The sequence below is a fragment of the Scyliorhinus torazame genome, chromosome 11 (assembly GCF_047496885.1).
Source record: "Scyliorhinus torazame isolate Kashiwa2021f chromosome 11, sScyTor2.1, whole genome shotgun sequence".
In the NCBI taxonomy this organism is placed as follows: domain Eukaryota; kingdom Metazoa; phylum Chordata; class Chondrichthyes; order Carcharhiniformes; family Scyliorhinidae; genus Scyliorhinus; species Scyliorhinus torazame.
Genome location: NC_092717.1, coordinates 43,462,469 through 43,485,540, shown reverse-complemented (window position 1 = coordinate 43,485,540; position 23,072 = coordinate 43,462,469). Strand labels below are relative to the sequence as shown.

The window sequence follows — 23,072 nt, the reverse complement described above, 5'->3', positions numbered from 1 at the left end:
AACATTGCAGTTAACATTACCTGACAAAATGCGAAAAGGTGAGGTCATTATGGCGGTGGCTAAGCATTTAAAGTTGCCTGAGATACAGTTTGACTTATTGGAAATGGCAAAAATTCAGTTACAAATTAAACAAATTGAACATGAGAAAGAATTAAAGCAGCTTGAATACAAAAGAGAGAGACAGGAAAAAGGGAGAGAAGAAAAGAAAACAGAAAGAATAGCCCTCACAGAATAAAAAGAAAGAGAAAGGGAGATACAGATCAGAGAAAAAGATAAAGTTTGAACTTCTGAAAATGGCCATGAAACATTGACAGTCAGTTAAAATTGGCAGACGTAAAGGGAAACGTACAGTTGGTGGATAGTGATGAGGATAATGAGAAAGAGCGTCATAGTCGAAGGCTTGGTGGGAATCTATTTAAATATGTCCAAGCATTGCCAATGTTGGAAGAGAAGGAGGTAGAAGCCTTTTTCATTTCATTTGAGAAGATAGCTAAACAAACAAAATGGCCACAGTACATGTGGGTATTACTGATTCAAACTAAGCTGGTAGGTAGGGCTAGTGAAGTGTTTGCATCACTACCGGAGGAGATATCTGGAATGTATGAGGAGGTGAAAAAATCCATCTTAGGTGCATATGAACTAGTGCCTGAAGCCTACAGACAAAGGTTTGGAAAGTTAAGGAAAGAATTTGGTCAAACATACATGGAGTTTGAAAGGATGAAACAGAGTAATTTTGATACGTGGATAAGGGCTTTGAAAATAGACCAAACGTATGAAGCTCTCAGAGAAATTATGCTTTTGGAGGAGTTTAAAAATTCAATTCCTGATGTAGTGAGAACTTGTGTGGAAGAGCAGAGGGTTAAAACTCTGAGGTTAGCAGCAGGAATGGCAGATGATTATGAATTAGTTCATAAATCAAAGCTTGGTGTCCGACATCAGTTTCAGCCTGTGAGGGACAGAAACTGGGGACATGAGAAATACTCAAGTGGTAAAGGTAAAGGTGATCTGATGGGAGATAATAAGGAGAGTGTACCTCGGATTAAAAAAGAAATCCAGGAGGGTGGAAAAGAAATGAAAACTTTCAAATGTTTTCATTGTAATAAACTAGGCCATGTAAAGTCACAGTGTTGATGGTTGAAGAAAAGCACTGGGAAGGCTGATGTGGTAAAACACGATCAGAAAGTGGTAAAGGAAAGCCCAAATGAAGCGAACGATGTGCAAAAGATTGTACAGCCTGATCAAGAGGTGATTGATAAGAAGGTGCCAGATCTCTTTAAAGAATTTACTTGTGTGGGTAAAGTTTACTCATGTGTATCAGGAGGAGCAGGTAAAGAAGTCACAACTTTAAGAGATACGGAAGCTAGTCAATCTTTAATGGTAAGAGATGAGGAGTTATGTAGTTTAGGAAAAATGTTGCCAGAAAAGGTGGTGATATGTGGAATTCAGGGTGAGAGGAGTAGTGTTCAGTTATATAAGGTAAGGTTGGAAAGTCCAGTGAAGAGTGGTGAAGTGGTAGTAGGAGTAATAGAAAAACTATCTTGTTCAGGAATACAGTTTATCTTGGGTAATGATATAGCTGGATCGCAGGTGGGAGTGATGCCTACTGTGGTTGATAAGCCAGTGGAAAATCAGACAACTGAAGTGTTGAAGGACGAATATCCTGGGATTTTTCCAGATTGTGTAGTAACAAGGTCGCAAATTCACAGGTTAAGATAAAATAGAAATCAAAGAGTGAAGATGAAGTTGAAGTGCAATTCTCAGAAATGATTTTTGATCAGATGGTTGGAAAAGAACAGGTGGAGGATGAGGCGGATATTTTTAGTTCAGGAAAATTGGCGGAGTTACAACAGAAAGATGTTGAAATAAAACTGATGTATCAGAAAGCATACACGGAAGAGGAATCTGAGTGTACACCAGAGTGTTATTACGGTAAAAGTGATGTCTTGATCAGAAAATGGAGATCTTTACATATGCAGGCGGATGAAAAGTGGGCAGAAGTTCATCAAGTCGTATTGCCGGTAGGGTATAGAAAGGAGGTGTTGCGAGTTGCACATGAGGTACCAGTGGGAGATCAGTTAGGAATAAGGAAAACTCAAGCTAAAATACAAAAACATTTTTATTGGCCTGGACGACATAAAGATGTAGTTAGATTTTGTCAATCATGTCACACATGTCAACTGATAGGGAAACCTCAAGCAGTGATAAAGCCAGCGCCCTTAATACCCATTCCAGCATTTGAGGAACTTTTTACATGGGTCCTAATTGATTGCATAGGACCGCTTCCCAAAACGAAAAGTGGGAATCAATATCTTTTGACGATAATGGATGTGTCTACTCGGTTTCCAGAGGCCATTCCAGTACATAATATTACAGCTACAAAGATTGTGGAGGAGTTACTTAAATTCTTTACGAGATATGGACTACCCACAGAAATACAATCGGATCAAGAATCAAATTTTACGGACTTCCGGTGACGGCGGGCGGGAGGCGGCCGCACAATGGAGAGCTCCCGCTTGGGAACGGCATTTTCGCGGCTTTAAGCCCGGTCCCAGGGTCCACGGAGGCGGCAGAAGCAGGGAGAAGGCACGGAGGAGGCACTGTGAAGACACAGGAGGGAAAAAAACCCAAAGAAAAATGTTGAGGGTGAGCAAAAAAACGGCTGATAAAAAACCAGCTGGAGGTCCGTCGGGGAGTGGAAAGGTCACCGCGGGGTCACCAGGAAAAATGGAGGCTGGAGCACCAGGGAAGGCCGCACTGCTTACTGCTGAAGAAATAACCAAGGTGATGGCTGCGGAATTTGAAAAGCAGTTGGCGCAGATTGCGAAATGCATGGAGATGGTGAGGAAGGAGATGAGGGAGGTTTTGAGTGTGCTGGTGGAGGAGGCGGTTTCCCCGGTGAGGGCGGAGGTGGCGAGCGCAGTGGCGGAGGTGCGAGAGCAAGGGGAGGTGCTGAAGGAAGTGAAGGAGACGTTATTGCAGCACGGTGATCAACTTGCCTCGATGGGGAAAGAGATGCGGAAGGTGATGGATACTAACAAGGATCTGCGAGGAAAAATGGAAGACCTGGAAAATAGATCCAGGCAACAGAACTTGAGGATTGTGGGGCTGCCCGAAGGAGTTGAAGGACCGAAGCCGACTGAGTATTTTGCCGCGATGCTGGTAAAACTATTGGGGGAGGAGGAGGAGCCCTCCCGATATGAACTGGATCGGGCTCATCGGTCGTGGAGGCCTGTACCAAAGGTGAGTGAGCCGCCAAGGGCAGTGACTCTGTGCTTCCGTAGGTACAGGGTGAAGGAGAAGGTCCTGAGCTGGGCCAAGCAGAAGCGGGTGGTGCAGTGGGCTGGAGCTGGTATACGTGTATACCAGGACTTTACTGTGGCGCTGGCAAGGAGGCGGGCTACCTTCAACCGGGTGAAGAGGGCACTGTACATTAGCAAGGTGAGGTGCGGCATTGTATATCCAGCGAAGCTGAGGGTGACTTACAAGCTCAGGGACTTTTATTTTGGAACGGCGGAAGCAGCGGAGGAGTTTGCGAAAGCAGAAGGACTGTGGCAGAAGTGACAAATTGAAGAATGGCCATGTGCCGATGTAACCTCATGACTGTATTTTCTTCTTTTTTGTATCACTGCGCGCAGGTGTAGAGATTAAAGGAGCCAAGGTGGTGTATATTTGGACAAGGGAAGGGACGGGACTTTCACTCGAAATGAGAGTTCTTTGGGGTGTAGGTGGCTATGCGGGGTTTGTGTGCTAAAAGGGGATCTTTGGGCTTTCCTGGGGCCGGGCAAGTGGGAAAGAGATCCGGGCGGGGGCCTCCACGCTGGTCGGTTTGTGCCGGCCAGTGAACGGGAGTGAGGTGGGGGGAGGGGCTGCGGCCATCGGAGCCCGGCAGAACAGGGTCCGAGTGGTCTAGCCAGGGTGGAAAGTTGGGGGGGGAAGGAACCAAGGGTGGGGGGAGGAGTTTTACAAGAGGCAGTGGATGGGAGGAGCTGGAGACCTGGGGTGGGGGGGGGGGGAGCTGTGTAAGATTAAGGGTGACTACGGGTAATCCCCGATTCCTTTTTGACATTTGTGTATGTAAACATGCGGGTTGAGGTTTGGGGGTTGGTGGGTAGATGGGATCGTTGTTATTATGGGGACTGACATATCTTGCTGATTATTGTTTATTGTTGATGGATGTGAATGTGGGAGAAAATATGAAAATGGAGGAGAATTACAAAAAAATTTTTTTTAAAAGGATCAAATTTTACCTCAAGTTTATTCGAAGAAGTTATGGATAGCTTCGGAATAAAACAATTTAAATCAACTGCGTACCATCCAGAATCGCAGGGAGCGTTAGAAAGGTGGCATCAGACATTAAAGACAATGTTGAGGGCTTATTGTCACGATTATCCAGAGAATTGGGATAAAGGAATTCCATTTGTACTGTTTGCAATTAAGGATGCACCTAATGAGTCAACCAAATGTTGTCCTTTTGATCTAATTTTTGGTCAAGAGTTAAGAGGATCACTTAAATTGATTGAGGAAAAATTGGTGAGTGTGAAATCGGAAATTCCATTATTGGATTACGTGCCAGATTTTAGGGAACGATTAAATGGAGCAGGTGAATTGGCTAGACAACATTTAAAAGTTGCACAAAATGCGATGAAACGGGTAGTGGACAAGAAATCCAAAGTTCGTAGTTTGGCAGTGGAGATAAAGTTTTAGCACTGTTACCAGTGGTCGGTGAACCTTTAAAAGCTAGGTTTTGTGGCTCTTATCAGATTGAAAGGAAATTAAGTGAGGTGAATTATGTGGTAAAAACGCCGGATAGAAGGAAAACTCACCGAGTGTGTCATGTGAATATGCTTATAAGGTACATTGAAAGGGAAGGAGAGAAAAAAGAGGAGGTTTTAATGATTCTAACTCAAAGTGACCAACAAATCCAGATGACTGTGAATTTGACATACCTCAAATTAAATTGGAAAACGAGGATGTTCTTAAAAATTGGGATAAATTGTTGAGTTACCTTCCAGGGGAAAAACGGACTGACCTGAAAGAATTATTGATATGACATAGGCATATTAGTGGAGGTAAATTGGGAAGTACTGGCATGGCTATACATGATATAGATGTGGGAAATGCTGTTCCAATCAAACAACATCCATACAGACTTAACCCTTTAAAATTGGCACAGGTTAACAAAGAGATTGAGAGTATGCTTAAAAATGGCATAATTGAAGTGGGTTGCAGCCAATGGAGCTCACCCATTGTGATGGTACCTAACCAGACGGTACTCAACGGTTGTGTGTGGACTATAGAAAGGTTAATGCAGTTACAAGAACGGACTCTTATTCTATCCCATGCTTGGAGGATTGCATTGAGAAAGTGGGACAATCAGCTTTTATTTCCAAACTGGATTTACTTAAAGGTTACTGGCAGGTACCTTTATCTGAAAGGGCGAAGGAGATTTCAGCTTTTGTGAGTCCAGATGGTATATACCAATTCAAAGTTATGCCATTTGGCATGAAAAACGCCCCAGCCACATTTCAACGGTTAACTAACAAAGTCGTTACAGGATTACCCAATTGTGCGGTATACATCGACAATCTGGTAATTTGAAGCCACACATGGAAAGAACATTTAAAACATCTGATGGAGTTATTTGATCGACTTCAGGAGGCGGGTTTGGTGGTAGACCTAGCCAAAAGTGAATTTGGAAAAGCCCAAGTCACTTTTCTTGGCCATACAATTGGACAGGGTCGAATGGTCACACGGGATGTGAAACTAACAGTTATTGAGGAGTTTTCAATACCCTCAAGACGAAGGGAAATAATGCGAGTTCTTGGCATGAGTGCATTTGTTCGAACATTGGTGAAAAACTTTTGTACCGTGATTGCTCCACTGACGGACTTGCTCAAGAAGCGTAACAAATTCCAGTGGACAGCAGAGTTTCAACAGGCATTTGACGGCCTGAAAGCTGTGATAACCAATGCTCCTGTGTTGGAGAATTACAAAGGACTCTGTGATCAGCCTGAACTAAAGTATCTGACTTTAAAGAGAAATGCCGAGGCGTAGAGAAATGGACGGATGGTGCAGAGAACCTCTTGTTCAAAGAGACTGTCAATCGAGGAGGATTTGAGTTGGAGGAAGGAAAACAAAAAAAAATGGACTATATTATTATACCTGTTTGCTTGTGTTATTTTTTGAAATGGAAAAGTATATTTACTGTGTGCATTTCTTAAAGGATAGTGAAAAGGTGAAAAATGAAACCATTTGAAGTTGATGGTTTATTTTTTTCTTGGGGGGAGGTGTCATGTGAGAGTACCTTTAAGAAATGGGTGTTTATAAATGTGTATACAAATATCTGTAGTGAGAGTACCTTTAAGAAGTGGGTGTTTATAACTGCAGTGATGTCAGAGAGGGAGTGGAGCTGAGCTGTCAGCTTTTTACTTTCGTTTTAGGCTGTTTGCTGCAGGGTGTGTTTTAGTTTCGTTTTCAGAGCTGGATAGCTGCAGTCACAGCCATAAGGTGTATTAGAGTCTCTCTCTGTAAACTAAAGACTGTAAATCGATCCTGGTGATTCAAAACTAATAACAGTAGCGACTGTAACCTGATGTGCTTCTGGTAAAAGGTGTTTTAAGTCTTATGGATGTTAAAAGGAAAGCTTAAAGGATTACTTAGTGTTGTATTCTTTGGGGGTTGTATTTGAATTAATGGTTGCTAAGATGTTCATTGTATGTTTTAAAAAGGTTAAATTGAGTTCATAGAATAAACATTGTTTTGCTTTAAAAAATACTTTTCCATTTCTGCTGTACCACACCTGTAGAGTAGGCCGTGTGCTCCGCATACCCCAGTCTATTAAAAGTTGTGGGTAGGTGAACTCCATGATACACTTTGGGGTTCTCTAAACCCTGGCCCATAACACAATGCAACAAATATAATCCTCAATATATTTTGCATCTGTTACATTGGGACATGTGTTTGCAAAAAAAAAACCTTCCACTATTTGAAAGGTATAAGAAAAACACGAAGGTTAATACTAAATTAAGCACCTGTGAAAATATAAATTGAGCAGCTGACCTCATTGGAGAAAGTTTGCTGGCATCGCAAATTGAAGGTTCGCAGGTCCAAAACTTCTGTTCATTTGTTTTAATGATGAAAGATCATTAATGGGCGGCACAGTGTTTAGCACTGCTTCCTCACAGCACCAGGGACCCGCAACCTTGGGTGACTATGTGTTGAGTTTGCACGTTTTCCCCGTATCTGCGTGGGTTTCCTCTGGGTGCTCCGGTTTCCCTCCACAGTCCAAAGATGTGCAGGTTAGGTGTAGGTGGATTGGCCATGCTAAATTGCTCCTTAGTGTTCAAAAGGATAGTTGGGGTTACTGGGTTACGGGATAGGGTGGGGACGTGGGCATTGGTAGAGTGCTTTTTTGGAGGGTCGGTGTAGACTTGATGGGTTGAATGGCTTCCTTCTGCACTACAAGGATTCTATGATTCAATGATCATAGTTTGCTGTCCTGATTTCCTGTGAGCATCACCACTCATGGCAATGTTAGTCAGCAATATAGTTCTCAAAGTCAAAATGGTTAACAATTAACAACCCACACTACCCTATACAACCATCAACACTTAGACCCAACCATCCAGTCAGTGGCAATGTCATGGTGGTCGCCAGTGACCATGATTAAAACTGCACTCTTATCTTATCAAGGAGAGTGAGGAGTGAGGCGTCACTGCAGAGACTGGTGGAGTGTTCATGTTTGGGAGGGGGCGAGGGAGGAATGGGCATTGTTGGAGGTGAGGTGGGAGTAAACATGGTCTCATTTATATTTTTGAGATCTTGCTGTACAGAAAAGGGTTGCCTGCTTTGCTTACATGACAACAATCTCTTTGGAGTCATAACAATAAGTACTTGGGATGATTCTATCAATTCAAATCATTCTTCCAGCTATGTCTAAATGTATTACACTTCACTCATCACCTGCCAGTTTGTATATAAATTTGTGACAGAGCCAATTCTCAATTCAAGTTACTCTGTTGATTCAGATTTGGCTGTCACAACACTTCCTCTTTGTTGCCCCACTCTGATTAATGTGCCTGATTTTACTTCATCTTCAAAATGAAACACAAATGGATTATATTAAGACCAGATGTAGGGGTAACTTTTTCGATCCACCGATCGCAGGAATCGTCGCAGGTGGGAAGGTGCATTGAAGAGTCTATTGATGACGGGCGGGAATTTCCAGTCTCGGGATTTTCATACAACTTGTGTAGTGGGGATTCTTTAAGCTTTACACTTTATTTTTTAGTTATGGTCAGTAGAAATCAGATGTTCGACATGCTGTTCACCTTAGCAACATCACAAATTCTCACTGAAAGCAACCAAAAAAACCTCAATGTTGATGGGAATACAGATAGCAATCGCTCAGTGATCTTTTCATTAATGATTGACTCCAAGAATATAGGGTCACTTCCTTACCTTTCTCTGCAATTTTCAAATTTGCTGCTTTTGACTCTCCTCCTCTTCTAACTCTGTCTAACTCTTCTCTTCTCTTTCTCTCCTTTAGCTCTTTTTTTGCTTCTCTCTGCCATCTTTTGCTTCTCTCAGTTGTTTCTTTGCTTTCAAGTATGTGGTGCGAAGGGGAAAGAAGGCATCAGTAGATGCGTGCTTAATTTGCGATCGGGGTTGTAGGGAAAATGTCACCCTACTATCCCTTACTATCCCCGCGCATAATCACTTGCGATTCCCTCAGCTCTTCATTTCCATCATTAGCCTGCTCTTTTTCCCCATTAACTTTCAGCTCCCATTGCTCTGTTATCACCTCTCCTCACTCCCACCGGCTTCACCCCAGGGGAACAGGCCAGAAGCCAGAAATCTCCTCAATCTCTAGTTTTACTTCTCGTCTCCCTGCCCCCACGCTCTGGTTCTGTTTCCTTCAGCTAGGCTATGCTTGTTTTTGAAATTCAACACCTTTGCTGAGAAAGAGTATTCAAATTAGAATGAGGAAAAAAGTGCACATTTATAGAATAGATAGAATTTACAGTGCAGAAGGAGGCCATTCGGCCCATCGAGTCTGCACCGGCCCTTGGAAAGAGCACCTTACTTAAGCCCACACCTCCACCCTGTCCCCATAACCCCATAACGTTGGATCCTAAGGGGCAATTTAGCATGGCCAATCCACCTAACCTGCACATCTGTGGACTGTGGGAGGAAACCGGAGCACCCGGAGGAAACCCATGCGGACACGGGGAGAATGTGCAGACTCCGCACAGACAGTCACCCAAGCCGGAAATCGAACCTGGGACCCTGGAACAGTGAAGCAACAGTGCCACCCACTGTGCTACCGTGCCTCCCATTTGTCTTCTTTCTACTCTGCTTTTCCATCTCTCTTTCTCACACAAAGTTCTTTGAAGTTAATATCAGTTTTACATCTGCATTTAATTCGCGTTGACCTTTTCTAAATGTAAACAGGCAAAGTAATTAGCTGATCTCAAAACATAACTGTTTGAAATTGAAATAATATTGCATGAAGAGATCTGCACACCTTCTTCTCCTCAACCTCTCAGTTGTCCACCCACTCTCTGACTCTTAATTTCTAAAGTCTATGGAACACAAATCACAGGCTATAGCAGGTATATCATCAGAACCACTGGAATCTCTCTCTCTCTCACACACACATATACACACAAATGTTCCTCTTTTAAAATACTCAATACGAATTTTACTCCTGCAAAGTTTTTGAAAGGTTCCCTCTCTTCGAAAACCTATTCTGGCAACACAGCTGAAGGAATGGTTTTGATGCATCCTGAGAGATTCCATGCACTGCAGTCTGAATTTTCATTTGTGTGTCCGATTCCGGCCTTCGGGGGGAAATATGGATGGTGAACATAAACATGCTGCATCAGGACCCAGAGGGCAATTTTTGAGGGGGCTGCCAGTTAAGTGATCAGCTGCGGGAGCCGAGCCTAGCGGGCCAATCGATGACCCTCAGCATTGACACGTTGGTAAACTTCCAGATGTGGTAGCTGCTGATATAGGAAGGTGAAGTAGAGGATGCCTCAAGATGGAACTTTCCTTTGAAGACTTTGTAAAGACTTCAAAAATTAAAAAAAACTAGCCAGAGCTTCTTGCCTGTGGTGGCAGCTGTGATTACCTGGTCTAAATATGGTAGACGGTGTGCTGGGCCCCATGGAGTAACCTCCGTTCATCAGTCAGGATTCAGCATTTATTTGGGGGCGGGGGGGCGGGGAGGTGGACGAGCTGACTGTCGACTCGATAATTCTACTCAGTTTCTGAAAAGTGACCTCAATAGGCCCAGTAAAGGGCTTAATTGGCTACTCACCACACCCCTGGACCATCAGCCAAACAGGTTCTTAAAAAATAAGCCAGAGATGGGACCATGCCCAAAACCAGGACACTGTCTGGTGGCTGGAAATTGCAGGCCTGTCCATCTGGAATGCCACCTCTGTGGTTACTCCCTGGCACAATCTAAGTTGGCTTCAAGACTAAACCCAGGCCTTTGGGAGAGGCTACAAGTAAAAAACAGGAGTGAAGTCATAAAAGATAATTCAGTGAATACATCTAATCATACTATGATGAAGTATGCAATTTTGCTTTTTAAAATTTTCTTCAGACTCTTATTTTGGACATTAGCAATTTCAGCTATGTAAACGAATAGCAAAGAAAGGGGGTGGGATTCTCCGCTGTCAGGATTCTCCGTTGTGGCAGCAGCCCTGGGGTATCCCAACGGCGTGGGACTGCCCACAATGGGAAACCCCAGTGGCCGACTGGCGAGTCGGAGAATCCTGGGGGCGCTACGTCGTTTTGTTAGGTTAAGTAGTGATTTGATAAAAGTTTTAAAAATAATGAAAGGAAGGGACAGATTGTATAGAAAGAGATTGTTTCCAGGAATCAAGAGTTCTAGATGTGAAAGACAATATTATAGATTTAGTACAGAGACCAAGAGATCTTTTTTTTTTTACACAAAGAGTTGTGAAGATTTTAAATTCATTACCAGAGTTGTGGTTAAAGTAAGAACCATATCAAGCTTTAGGAATAGATGGTTGAGGAAAAGGATACGGAAACAAGGCAAGCACGTGGAATTACTGTTCCAGCAGAATGCAGTTACCAACATGCACCTGTTGGAGCTGGCTTATTTTTTATGCCAATAAAAAAATTCAGAAGGTATCTAAGACTTTTGTGAACTTGATCGACAAATGGCGTATTCTCTGTGTATGCTAACCATAAAATAGCTATTGTGTCGTGGGATGTGACACCAGGATCGTAAGGGTGATGGGAATAATGGGTTATGAGGAATTGTCTATGAAAAGCATGCTCTATATTGAATTTAGTATGTCCTGCTTTGAAAATTGGGGCAGAGTTTATGATGATATCGAGGAATTTCACAGATGTTTGTGAAAAATATTAATGATTACTGTATTACAAGAAATCAATCACAATTGTTATTCATTTTCACCCTCCAGTCACCAACGAAAGCAATGCCCAATATTACGCACCTGTAATTACACTTTGCTTTGTATTTAACATATAGCATTTCTTTTTCATATAAGGTCATCATAAAAACTGGGTGACATGCCACATGTTTCCTTATTTAAATCATTTTTACTTGTAATTTTGCAAAGATTAACATACAATTCAATAAATAATCCGCATTCTTAATTCCAAAATTTTGCACCAAATTCACATGAAGCAGATTTTGGAGTTAGTGTCACCTCCAAATACCACGTAAAAGTCTTTGAAATAGAAATGTCTTTGGTTTGTGGACACAGTTTACAAACTATTTCAAAACTAGTAATAAGTAATTAATATTGGCGTGTGGATGTTTGTGTAGGTTGAATGGAGGATAAAGTGCACCCTTACTCTTCCAAAGGTTGTCTTTGCCTTTGAAAACAGTCATTCATTGTCTGGTTAGGTTCAGCACATATTCAAAGTTCTGGTTCTCAGGTCACTTTGAAGCAAATGTTCCTTTCACTTTTCCTTATATATATGAATTAAAATGCATTGTTACTCACAAAACCTTATGGTAGTGCAAACAGTAAATATAATCAAATCACTACTCTAGCCAGCTCTCAGCTAATCCAGGATTTAGTCATTAGTGTTTGGGAATTACGGATCTGCAATTTAGGAAATGCACAGCAATGGTGGCACGAGCCTTTAAAAAGAGTGGCACCTACCTGTTTGGCTTAGCTGTGAAGTGCTGCGGCTACGTCTTGAGAGACCTACGATAGCCACCATTTTGGCGCCAATACTGGATCGTCGCTTCTTGCTACCGGTGGCAACAGTGCCCACAGCTGTGTCAGATTGGCTGCCGTCGTTTTTCTCCATGCTGTACATGTCGCCGATCACGCTGGTGCTCTTCGTCATATTCTTTCCTGAGGTTCCCATCTGTTTGCTTTGCAGTTTGGATGTAAATACACTGTGAGCCGTTGGTACAGATAAATAACATCGACAGAAAGACAAGGGAAAAGGTAGAGGAAGATACAAAAGGACAGGTTTCAGCTAGAGGGTCTGGGAAACGCATGGCCAAAGCAACTCAGCTACAAGGCACTGCAGGGCGAGGAGAAAGCATTCTCTTGCACCTCTTTATAGACTATTCTGCTCTTCAAAAAATTCTAGTCTTAATTGAAGTGACTAGTAAACTCAATTGCAGCTTTGCAGACACATGCAGCAGTTGATTTAATATGAAGCTTTTTTAGTATTATCAGAAGATACAGCAAATAATTGCAAAGGCACTCATTTTGGTCATGCCCTATATCAATCCTGAAATGGCAGGCGATGGTAACTGAATTACAATTTTTTAACTATAGGGCGGCATGGTGGCACAGGGTTAGTACTGCTGCCTCACAGCAGGGACCCAGGACCTTGGGTGACTGTCTGTGTGGAGTTTGCACGTTCCCCCGTGTCTGCGTGGGTTTCCTCCGGTTGCTCCGATTTCCTCCTGCAGTCCAAAGATGTGCAGGTTAGGTGGATTGGCCATGCCAAATTTCCCCTTAGTGTCCAAAGATGTGCAGGTTAGGTGGGGTTACAGGGATAGGGCGAGGGAGTGGGCCTAGATAGGGGGCGCAATCGAATGGCCTCGTCACGCCCGACCGAGTGATGCGACAAGGCTGTTAAATCTGTGAGAGGCCTCTCGTGAGATTTGCGATGCTCGGAACACCTCGCGAGATCTAACGAGATCTTGCGCCATGTGGCGATCTGGATCTTGCCCTCACTGGGCGTGATCCAGATTTACATATTTAAGTGAGCAGTTAGGCTTAGGTGGCACTGCCAGCCTGGCAGGGGCACTGTCTGGATGCCAGGCTGGCAGCATCAAAGTGCCCGGGGGCAAGGTTGCCCATGCTGGGGATCGGGCCCAAGGATGCCCTGCCCTTGCGAGGTGGGATGAGGGAGGCTCGAGGACCCCCAATCGGTAAGTTGAAGCATGGGGGGAGGGAGGGCAGGGGGGGGGGGTTTGGGGTTGTCGGTGGGGTCCAGAGGCTGCGGTGTGGGGGGGAGGGTCCAGAGGTACGGGTGGCATTTAAAAATGGTGCCCCGATCTCTTCTTGCACTAGCGAGCTGAGCTGGTCAGTGCAGGAATTGAAGATAAGTGCGGCCGCGGCGGGGCATTCCTCACTGAGGCCAAACAAAAGAAAGAGTCCCGTTTGATAGCGGGATCGTTCTCTCCACTGCAGGTGCCAAGAAACACAACGCTAAATATGCTAAACATGTTTTTTTCCTGTTAAATCGCACCCAGGGTGCTCTTTCAGAGGGTTGGTGCAGACTCGATGGACCGAATGGCCTCCTCCTGCACCGGAGGGATTCTATGAACTTGTTTGCTATTCTTTGTATATCCCAAAAATACTTTGGCCCAGGTCCTATGTTGAAGTTTGTTGGGACTGCAAAAAGCCTGGCAATCAGTGAAATCTGCATTGACTTTTTTTTCTATCTTAATGTGGGTGTATTGTTCTTTTTTGGAGAACACAACTGCTCAGCATTAATTTCAGGGACTATTTAAATTCCACTTTAGCAGCATTAATCATTTGCTTAAATGTTTATGTAAGGCTTCCTTCCCCGGATGGCTCAGTGAGTTTTTCCGCTGAGTAGCAGAGATGTGTCGACCAGGAAAGTTTCAGGTCCTGTTACAAACATCATCTTGATCACAAATAGGGTCACATTCCAGTCACTACATTTGGCACCTCTGTCCTTTTGTGGAGGGAAATAGAAACGGCTGTGGTTCCTGCTCGCCGTCACTTTAACCTCTGTTGGAGTAACGTGCTTGAGAATGTTTTTTTTTTAATTTAGAGTAGCCAATTCTTTCTTTTTGCAATTGAGGGGCAATTTAACGTGGCCCATTCACCTACCCTGCACACCTTTTCGGGTTGTGTAGGTGATACTCACGCAGACACGGGGAGAATGTGGAAACTCCACACGGACAGTGACCCGGGGCCGGGATCGAACCCAGATCCTCAGCGCCATGAAGCAGCAGTGTGCACGCTTAAGAATGTTGGGTGAGGGTGGATTGTGTTTGACTGTGAGGTTCCCAAGGATTAAAACATTCACGATCAAAACCCTAAAATGGATAATGGCATTGTAATTAAGGGAAATCCATAACAGTGAACTGTATCCTAGTAATGCATCAAAATCCTCAGAAGGGGAGACGGAAGGATTGGGTGAGAAAAATATAAATAAATATGTGGGCAAACGTGAAACCCTTTTGCTCAAAATGATCAAGACATTAAAAAGCCTGTAAGGGTAGTTGGGATAGGATCACAAACATTTATAATCTTGCTGATTACAATTAGTAACTGAACATGTCTGATGCTTTCTGATGGAACCAATGAAAACATCAAACTGAATCACTGCCAGCATCAATATATTCCATTGGAAAAAACTCTATAGTGGACAAAGCATGTATGCACATGCTTGCAAAAAGGTTGTTAGTAAGTACACAATTCAAAATTTACTCAGGTAATAATTAGGAACAATTTCCCTCAAAAGTCAATTTTAGTATATAATTAAATTGATTTAAAAAATTTCAATGCACAAAATGTAATTAATTTTATTGATGTTGTATTTCCATTCACTTTGATTTCAGTGAAGTAACCAAAAACCTGTGTCTACTACAGTATAATATTGACTTCATCAAACTTATCTGCACCTCCCAGGAAAGATTATAGGCAATCCTTAAAGTTAAATCTGAATTCATAAATTGACTGCTGATCTACAAAGACTAGTGATTAATTATGATACAGTCCACCACTATGTTGAATAATGAGTGAATCAACATGTTTCCTGATCTATGTAGCATGATATAGAAATTACAACAAAGAAACAGATTATTCAGGCTAAACAGTCTGCAATGGTATTTACCCTTAACATGAACAAATTCTAAATGTCAGGCCGACTGCTTTATCCTTCAAACACCTGTTCTGTCTATTTTTAAATGTTGATGTGGTCTGAAGTGGAACCAGACTGTTCACAGCTTTATCGTCCTAATTGAGCCCGATATCATGTCCTCTCCACCAGCAAGACTTCCTTTTCCCACATTCATAACATTGCTTGGTTCCTCCCCCCAGCTTTACTACTTCTGACACTGTCTTCCATGCCTTTGATATCTCTGGTCTGGACTATTCCAATGCTCTCCTGGATGGGATCCCACCTTACAGCCTCCATAAACCTGAGCTCATCAAAAGCTCTGCAGTCTGTAGCCTAGTGGACACCAAGACCTGATGGTCATTCATCATCCCTGCGCTCACAGATTAACATTGGCCGCCGGGCCAATTTCTTGGTTTAAAGTCACCGTGTCTGTTTTCAAATCCCTTTTTGATCTCTCTCCTCCTTAGCTCTACAATCTTTCCCAAAACCACAATCCTTTCAGATCTCTGCATTCCTTCAATTCTGGCCTCCTCTGTATCTCTGATTTTCTTCATCCCACCATTGTCAGCCCTATCTCCAACAGCCTAGGCTCGATGTTATGGTATTCCCTCCCTATGGAGCATTTCTACCTGTCTTTTCCCCTTTAAGAAACTGTTGAACATCTCCCCTTTGACTAACCTTCTGGTCATCTGTCTTATTTTTAAAATGTATTTCATTCCAAACATATTCAAAGGTACAAAAACATAAATAAATCAGAAAACATTCTCCACGCCTCACAGTTTGTGCAAGCTTTATCCCCTTCCCCCCCCCCTCCCCCAGCCCACGACGAACAATTCCTCAAACATGATCATGAACACTCCCCACCATATCTCAAAGCCCTCCGCTGATCCACTCAATTCAAACTTGATATTTTCCAGCCAGAGAAAGTCGTACTGGTCCCCCAGCCAGGCCGTTACCCTTGGTGGTGTTGTCAACCGCCAATCCAGCAGAATCCTTCACCAGACAACAAGAGAGGCGACAGCCACAAGGTCGGCTTTCCTCCCCACCATCAGATCCAACATTTCCGGCACCCCAAAAATCGCCACCATAGGGTCCGGCCCGGCCTCTACCTCCACAGTCTTTGTTAACGTCCCAAACACCCCCTTCCAGTATCTCTTCAGCTTCTCGCAACCCCAAAACATATGCGCGTGATTCGCTGGCCCTTGGCCACACTCCTCGCACGCGTCTGCCACCCCCTGGAAGAACCCACTCATCTGCGCCCGAGTCATCTGCACCAACTTAAACTGAATCAAACTCATCCTCGCACATGAAGGGGTCGAATTCACTCTGCGCATTACCTCACTCCACACTCCCCATCCCATCTCCCTCCAGCTCCTCCTTCCATATCTCCTTAATCCTCACACCTGCTCGCCCAGCCACCCATATATGTATCCCCAATCCTACCCTCCCTTACCACATCCGGGAGCAGCAGCCGCTCCAATTAAGTACACTCCGGCAACTTGGGAAACCCTCTCCATTCCTTCCGTGCAAAGTCCTTCACTTGCATTTACCTGGGGCGGGATTCTCCAACCCCCCTCCGGGCCGGAGAATCGCCGGGGGGGGGGCGGCGGCGTGAATCCTGCCCCGCCGCCGGTTGCCGGATTCTCCGGCGCCGGCTTTTTGGTAGAGGCGGGAATCGCGTCGCGCCGGTCGGGGGCTGTTGGCAGTGGCCCCCCCCCGGCGATCCTCCGCTCCGCGATGGGCCGAGTGGCCAGCCGTTTTCGCTCAGTCCCGCCGGCGTAAACTTACTGGCGGGACCTGGCTCTGCGGGCGGCCTGCGGATTCTACAGGGGGCAGGGGAGGGATGGGTGTGGGCGCGGGGGGAATCTGGCCCTGGGGTTGGCCCCACGGTGGCCAGGCCCACGAACGGGCCCCACCGATCTGCAGGCGGGCCTGTGCCGTGGGTGTACTCTTTCCCTCCGCGCTGGCTGCTGTAACGGTCCGCCATGGCCGGTGCGGAGAAGAACCCCCCTGCGCATGTGCTGGGATCATGCCAGAACACGCTGGCGCTCCTGCGCATGCGCCAACTCGCGCCGGCCAGCGGAGGCCCATCAGTGCCGGTTGGCGCGGCACCAACCCCTCTGCCGCCGGCTGCCGCGGTGCCAACCCCACCGCCGCTGGCCTAGCCCCTGAAGGTGCGGAGCATTCCGCATCATCCGGGTGGCCCGACGCCAGAGTGGTTCACGCCACTCTTTGGTGCTGGTACGGCCCGCCCGCCAGATTCCGGAGAATCCCGCCCTGAACTCGCTTCCCTTCGGTAACTCCACCCTCTCCCGCAGCTCTTCCAGACTTGCAAACCTCTCCTCCAGATATAATTCCTATGCCCTCGTCAGCCCCACCTCTCTCCACCTCATATACGTACCATCCATCTCCCCTGACTTAAATCCATGGTTCCCACATAGCAGCAGACATCCCCTCCATCCTAAAGTGCCTCCTCAACTGGTTCCACACCCTAATCGTGGACTGTACCACCAGGCTTACCATGCACCTTCCCGACGCCAGCACAAGTGCCACTGTCACCATGGCCCTCAGGCTGGTCCCCCTACTGGACTCCTCCTCCAGCCTAACCCACTCTAACCCCATTCCTTCCCACCACCACTGTCGCACCTCCACATTCACTGCCCAGTAGTAATGCAACAGATTTGGTAACGCAAACCCTCCTTTCTGCCTCTGCCTCTGTAGCAGGGCCCTTTTCACCGTAGGTACCTTCCCCGCCCATATAAACTCCGAAATCGCTGCATCCAGTTTTGGGAAAAAGGCCTTCAGAATGAAGATCAGGAGGGTTTGGAATACAAACAGGAACCTTGACAAAAAGCTCATTTTTACCACCTGGACCCTCCCTCCCAGTGTCAGGTGTAACGTTTCACATATCCTAAAGTACCCCCTAACCTCCTCCTACAACTTTGGCAGGTTCCATTTATGCATCATCACCCACTCTCCCATCACCTGAACCCCCAAATACCTAAACCTGTCCCTAACAACCTTAAATGGCAAAACCCCAAGATTGGCTCCCCGACCCACCGGAAAAATCTCACTCTTTCCAACTTTCAGCTTATAGCCCGAGAAGGCCCCAAACCTCTCACGTACGTCCACAATTCTCCCCATACTCTGCAATGGGTCCGACACTAACAACAGCAGGCCGCCTGCATACAGCAACACCCGGTGTTCCCTATTCCCCCTCACAATCCCTGCCACTCTACTGACTCCCTAAGAACCATCAGCAAGGGCTCTATTGCCAGTGCGAATAACAGTGGGGACAGCCGACACCCCTGCCTCATTCCCCTGTGCAACCCAAAGCTCCGTGAACTTGCCTCGTTTGTCCACACACTCACCACAAGGGGCCACATGCAACAGACGCATCCATGCCACAAATCTTGGTCCAAACCCAAACCTTCCCCAAATATTTGGTCGTCTGTCTTAATGTCCCTTTGCCAAATTTTGTTCAATAATGCTCCAGTGCAGAACTTTGAGACGTTTTACTAGATTAAAAGTGCTATATAAATGCAAGTTGATTTTGTTTCTTATTATGTCCTCATCTCTCTCAGCTCCACAGTATTTAAATCTTAAGTTAATCATAAAAGTTAATTATATTACGATGTATCTGCCACCTTAGAACAATACAGCTGACTGTGCTGTTGCAAGCTATTACCAGAAGTCGGTGTAACTGTTACATTTATTGTCGGTTTGGCTAATATTTAATTGCCAGGTAAAAGTTTAAACAAAATAATTTAATTATCAGGAAATTATGTAAAGACCCACAACCAGCACTCTATCATAATTCTGTCTGTCTATTAGTGTTAGTGTTGTATCAGCTCTATTCATGAATTTGCAGAGTGACATTGAAAGACCAATGAAAAATACAGTTATCAGCCTCATAGAAACAGAATGAGTCTCTTATTTAGAAACAAAAAAAAATTCCCTAATCACCTTAAGGCAGTAAAGCCTAAATAAAATACAAAATGCTATATTAATTTACTTAAATTCAGCTCCCAAGGACTCCACAGCAGGGTGTCCTCACTTGGGGGATGTGGGGCATTGCCCATGTGTGTGGGGGGTGTCATTGCCCATGGGTGGGGAGTGTGGAGGACCCACAGGTTCACTTAGAGGTCGTGGCACCCTTTTAAAATGGTGGCCCGATCTCGGTGTTCAGCTACCCAGTGCTAAACAAAAGTGTGGGCTAAACCAGTGAGAAACTCCCCAGGGCCCAAAAATATGACTAAGTGTCATTGAATAGTGGTAAGGAACCCGAGAAGCTCCCTGCAAAACCCGCGACAAATGAACTTAGAAATTGTTCTGGAGAATTGCGCCCCTTATGTCCTCTTCACAACATACTCGCCAGCTAGCTATCCTGATGTAAACAGCAAATTGAAAAATGATACCATCTGTCCCTTAATCAAAGTTATCGATGATGTGGAGATGCCGGCGTTGGACTGGGGTGAGCACAGTACGAAGTCTTACAACACCAGGTTAAAGTCCAACAGGTTTGTTTTGATGTCACTAGCTTTCGGAGCGCTGCTCCTTCCTCAGGTGAATGAAAGTTATCGATGTTCAGGTTGAGCATCCCTTATCTGAAATTCCAAAAACCAAAACATTCTGCAATCCGCACCTCTTTTCTATCGCCAACGTGATGTCACAAGTGGGAAATCCTGGGCATGCGCAGTTCCCAACACGTGACGCACATGCGCAATTCCCAACACATGCCCCACATGCGCAGTTCCCAACTTCCACACATGCGCAGTTCCAAAAGCGCACCGCACATGCACAGTATATTCTGAAATCTGAAAAATTCTGAAATCCGGTACACACTCGGCTCCAAGCATTTTGGATAAGGGATTTTCAACCTGTACTTCAGAAATAGTTGAGGCCCCAGCACCGATCTTTGTCGCACTCCACAGGTTACATCTTGCCAATCTGAAAATTACCACTCTATTTCCTGTTTGCATACCAATCCTCTGTCCATGCTACTATGTTACCTCTTACACCATGAGCTCTAATTTTGTGCCATAACCTTTGTTGCGGTATCTTGTCAAATGCCTTCTGGAAAACCAAGTACACCACATCTAAGCCATTGTTCCAACCCGGACCACGACAACAAGAAATTCGTCCACACACTGCAAGTTTGGCTCTAGTTGCAATGAGATGTCTCTAGCCTTGACAGCAGGCAGGGAACACAATCTTTGTAACTCAAGATTGTGATGGGAAAGAACAGTATGTCTTCCCGTGACTATACTGTCTCCTATCTCTATCATATTCCTTTTTACTCCTCCATTTGAATGGCATGTTGCACTATGCTACTATGGTGAGTTTGCTCATCCACCCTGCAGTGCTTGTTCTCATCCACACAGGTTGTAAATTCACCACAAAGTCAAGGACATAGGCTCTTCCATCACTATATCCTGCATCAATATACCTGTCTACTATGCAGTCCATCATCCTGTTACTGACCAATGACCAATTCTGAAGTTCCACTTGAGCTAAAAGGTGTGAGTGCTTCCTGGAAAAAAGTGTCCAGGTAATCCTCCCCTTCCCTGATGCTCTTCAAGGGCTGTAACTCAGACACCAGTTGACATTTCTCAAGCCACAGACACCTACCACAGATATGGTTGTCCAGGATCGCAATGCTTTCAACAAACTACCCCATGTTGCAGTTATGGGCACACCACCTAACTAGTTACTGGTAAGCAAAGTAATAGCGAGTTTAAAGTCTTCTAGCAAAGAAAAAAACCTCCAGCTACTGGAAGTAAAACAAAAAGAATCAAAAGCAGCAGCTCCTTCCCCCGCTGCACCAAATTCCCACTTACAATAAATCCCTGACTTAGGCACTTATTTCACAAAGTACTCAATTCCAGGATCACTCTGTGCTCCATACACTAGATGATCTAATGCTAGGTAAAGAGTTGATAAGCATAGATGTAATGGAGAAGCTGAGGCAGCATTTTATTAAATGCAGCAAATGTGTCAAATGCTACAAGATTCTGATGTGTTGTACCAGTTTTGTTTGTCCCACTGGTGTCGTTATCTCTCCAAAATAGTGCATGCCTTTTGTGCTGGCCCCATCCAAGGCCATTTTGGTGAGGATATCTGTGCATGTGCTGAGAGCGTGTGCTCACGCCACCAGAGGTATTCAGAATGGGCAGATTGTGAAGTTAATCAAAACATAATGCTGGGCTAATGCCAGTGCTGCTGTATTGGAGCTGAATGCTCCCGCAAACGCTCTTAGTCTCACAAAGTTGAAGACTGTGTAGTATTGAGTTCGAACAGATCCAGCAACTCAAAACTGGGCATCCATGAGGTGCTGTGGGCCATTAGTAGCAGCAGAACTCTATTCAATCACAATCTGTAACCTCATGGCCAACAAGGGGGGGTAACAATTTCCTGGTGCATTCTCCATGACACAGCCTTGATTACAGTCGACTTGCCAACCAATCAGAACTCTATTCCCATGCAGCATAAATTGTTTCTCCCCTTTGAAATTTGGTATTCTTGCTTCTGTCCCGAGGAGTGCAAGACGAAAAGCTTCAAACGCCTGTCGCTTTTTTCAGCAATACTCCAAGTTCTGTACCACCAAGAAATCTTCTTCATTTCTTAATTTTCAGTCCCATGACACTGTTGCAGGAGTTCCTCAAGGTAGTGTCCTAGGCCCAATCATCATCAGCTGGTTCCTCCATCATTAGATCAGAAGTGGGAATGTTTGTGGATTATTGCACCATGTTCAACGCCATTCGCAACTCCTCAAATACTGAAGCAGTCTGTGTCCATATGCAGCAAGGCCTGGACAGTGTTCAGGTTTGGGCTGATAAGTGACAACTAGCATTTTGCCACACAAGTGCCAAACAATGACCATCTCCAACAAGAGAGCATCTAACTATTTCCCCCTCATATTCAATGGCATTAGCATAGCTGAATCACACACTATCAACATCCTGGAGAATACCATTTACCAGCCATTGTGACTACAGAGCACATCAGAGGGTGGGAATCCTGTGGAGAGTAACTCAGGTCATGATTCCCCAAAGCCTGTCCACCATCTACAAGGCACAAGATCGGGGTGTGATGGAATATTCACCACTTGCCTGGATGAATGCAGCTCCAACAACACTCAAGAAACTCAATACCATTTGGGCCAAAGCAGCCCATTTGATTGGTACCCCATCCACCACTTTCAACATTCACTCCCTCCGCCATCGACACACAGCGGCAGCAATCTGTACAATCAACAAGGTGCACTGCAGCAGCACACCAACGCTCCTTTGACAGCACTTTACAAATGCGTGATGTTTACCACCCAGAAGGACAAGGACATATTTGTGTGTGAAAACAACCACCTGCAAGTTTCCCTCCAAGTCACACATCATACCGACTTGGAACTATGTTGTCATTCCTTCGCTGTCACTGGGTCAAAATCCTGAAACTCCCGTCCTAACAGCACGGTGGGTGTACCTGCAACATATGGACTTCAGCTGTTCAAGTAGGTGGCTCACCACCTCAAGATTCTCAAGGACAATTAGGGATAGGCAATAAATGCTGACCAAGTCAGAGATGCCCATATCCCATGAACAAAGTTGTAAAAATCCAGAGATATTAACCCGTGAGGTCCTATTATTTAAATTAGCCCCTCATTCCTGATACTCTCCAAACAGGGATTTTTGCTTAAATTCCCAAATGTTATTGGTCAC

At 44.9% G+C, this 23,072-nt stretch overlaps 1 protein-coding gene across 32 annotated transcripts in view; it reads right to left on the bottom strand.

The window, feature by feature from the left end:
• The window catches only part of rims2a (regulating synaptic membrane exocytosis 2a), a 1,580,193-nt gene that overhangs the window by 212,145 nt on the left and 1,344,976 nt on the right, over nucleotides 1-23,072 (bottom strand). For 31 of the 32 annotated variants that reach the window (XM_072467178.1, XM_072467182.1, XM_072467181.1 and 28 more), the window contains one exon: nucleotides 12,177-12,418. In XM_072467178.1, the coding sequence (XP_072323279.1) occupies nucleotides 12,177-12,418 (242 nt within the window). The remainder of the gene's footprint in view (nucleotides 1-12,176; nucleotides 12,419-23,072) is intronic. The other variant, XM_072467179.1, reaches the window with a different exon arrangement.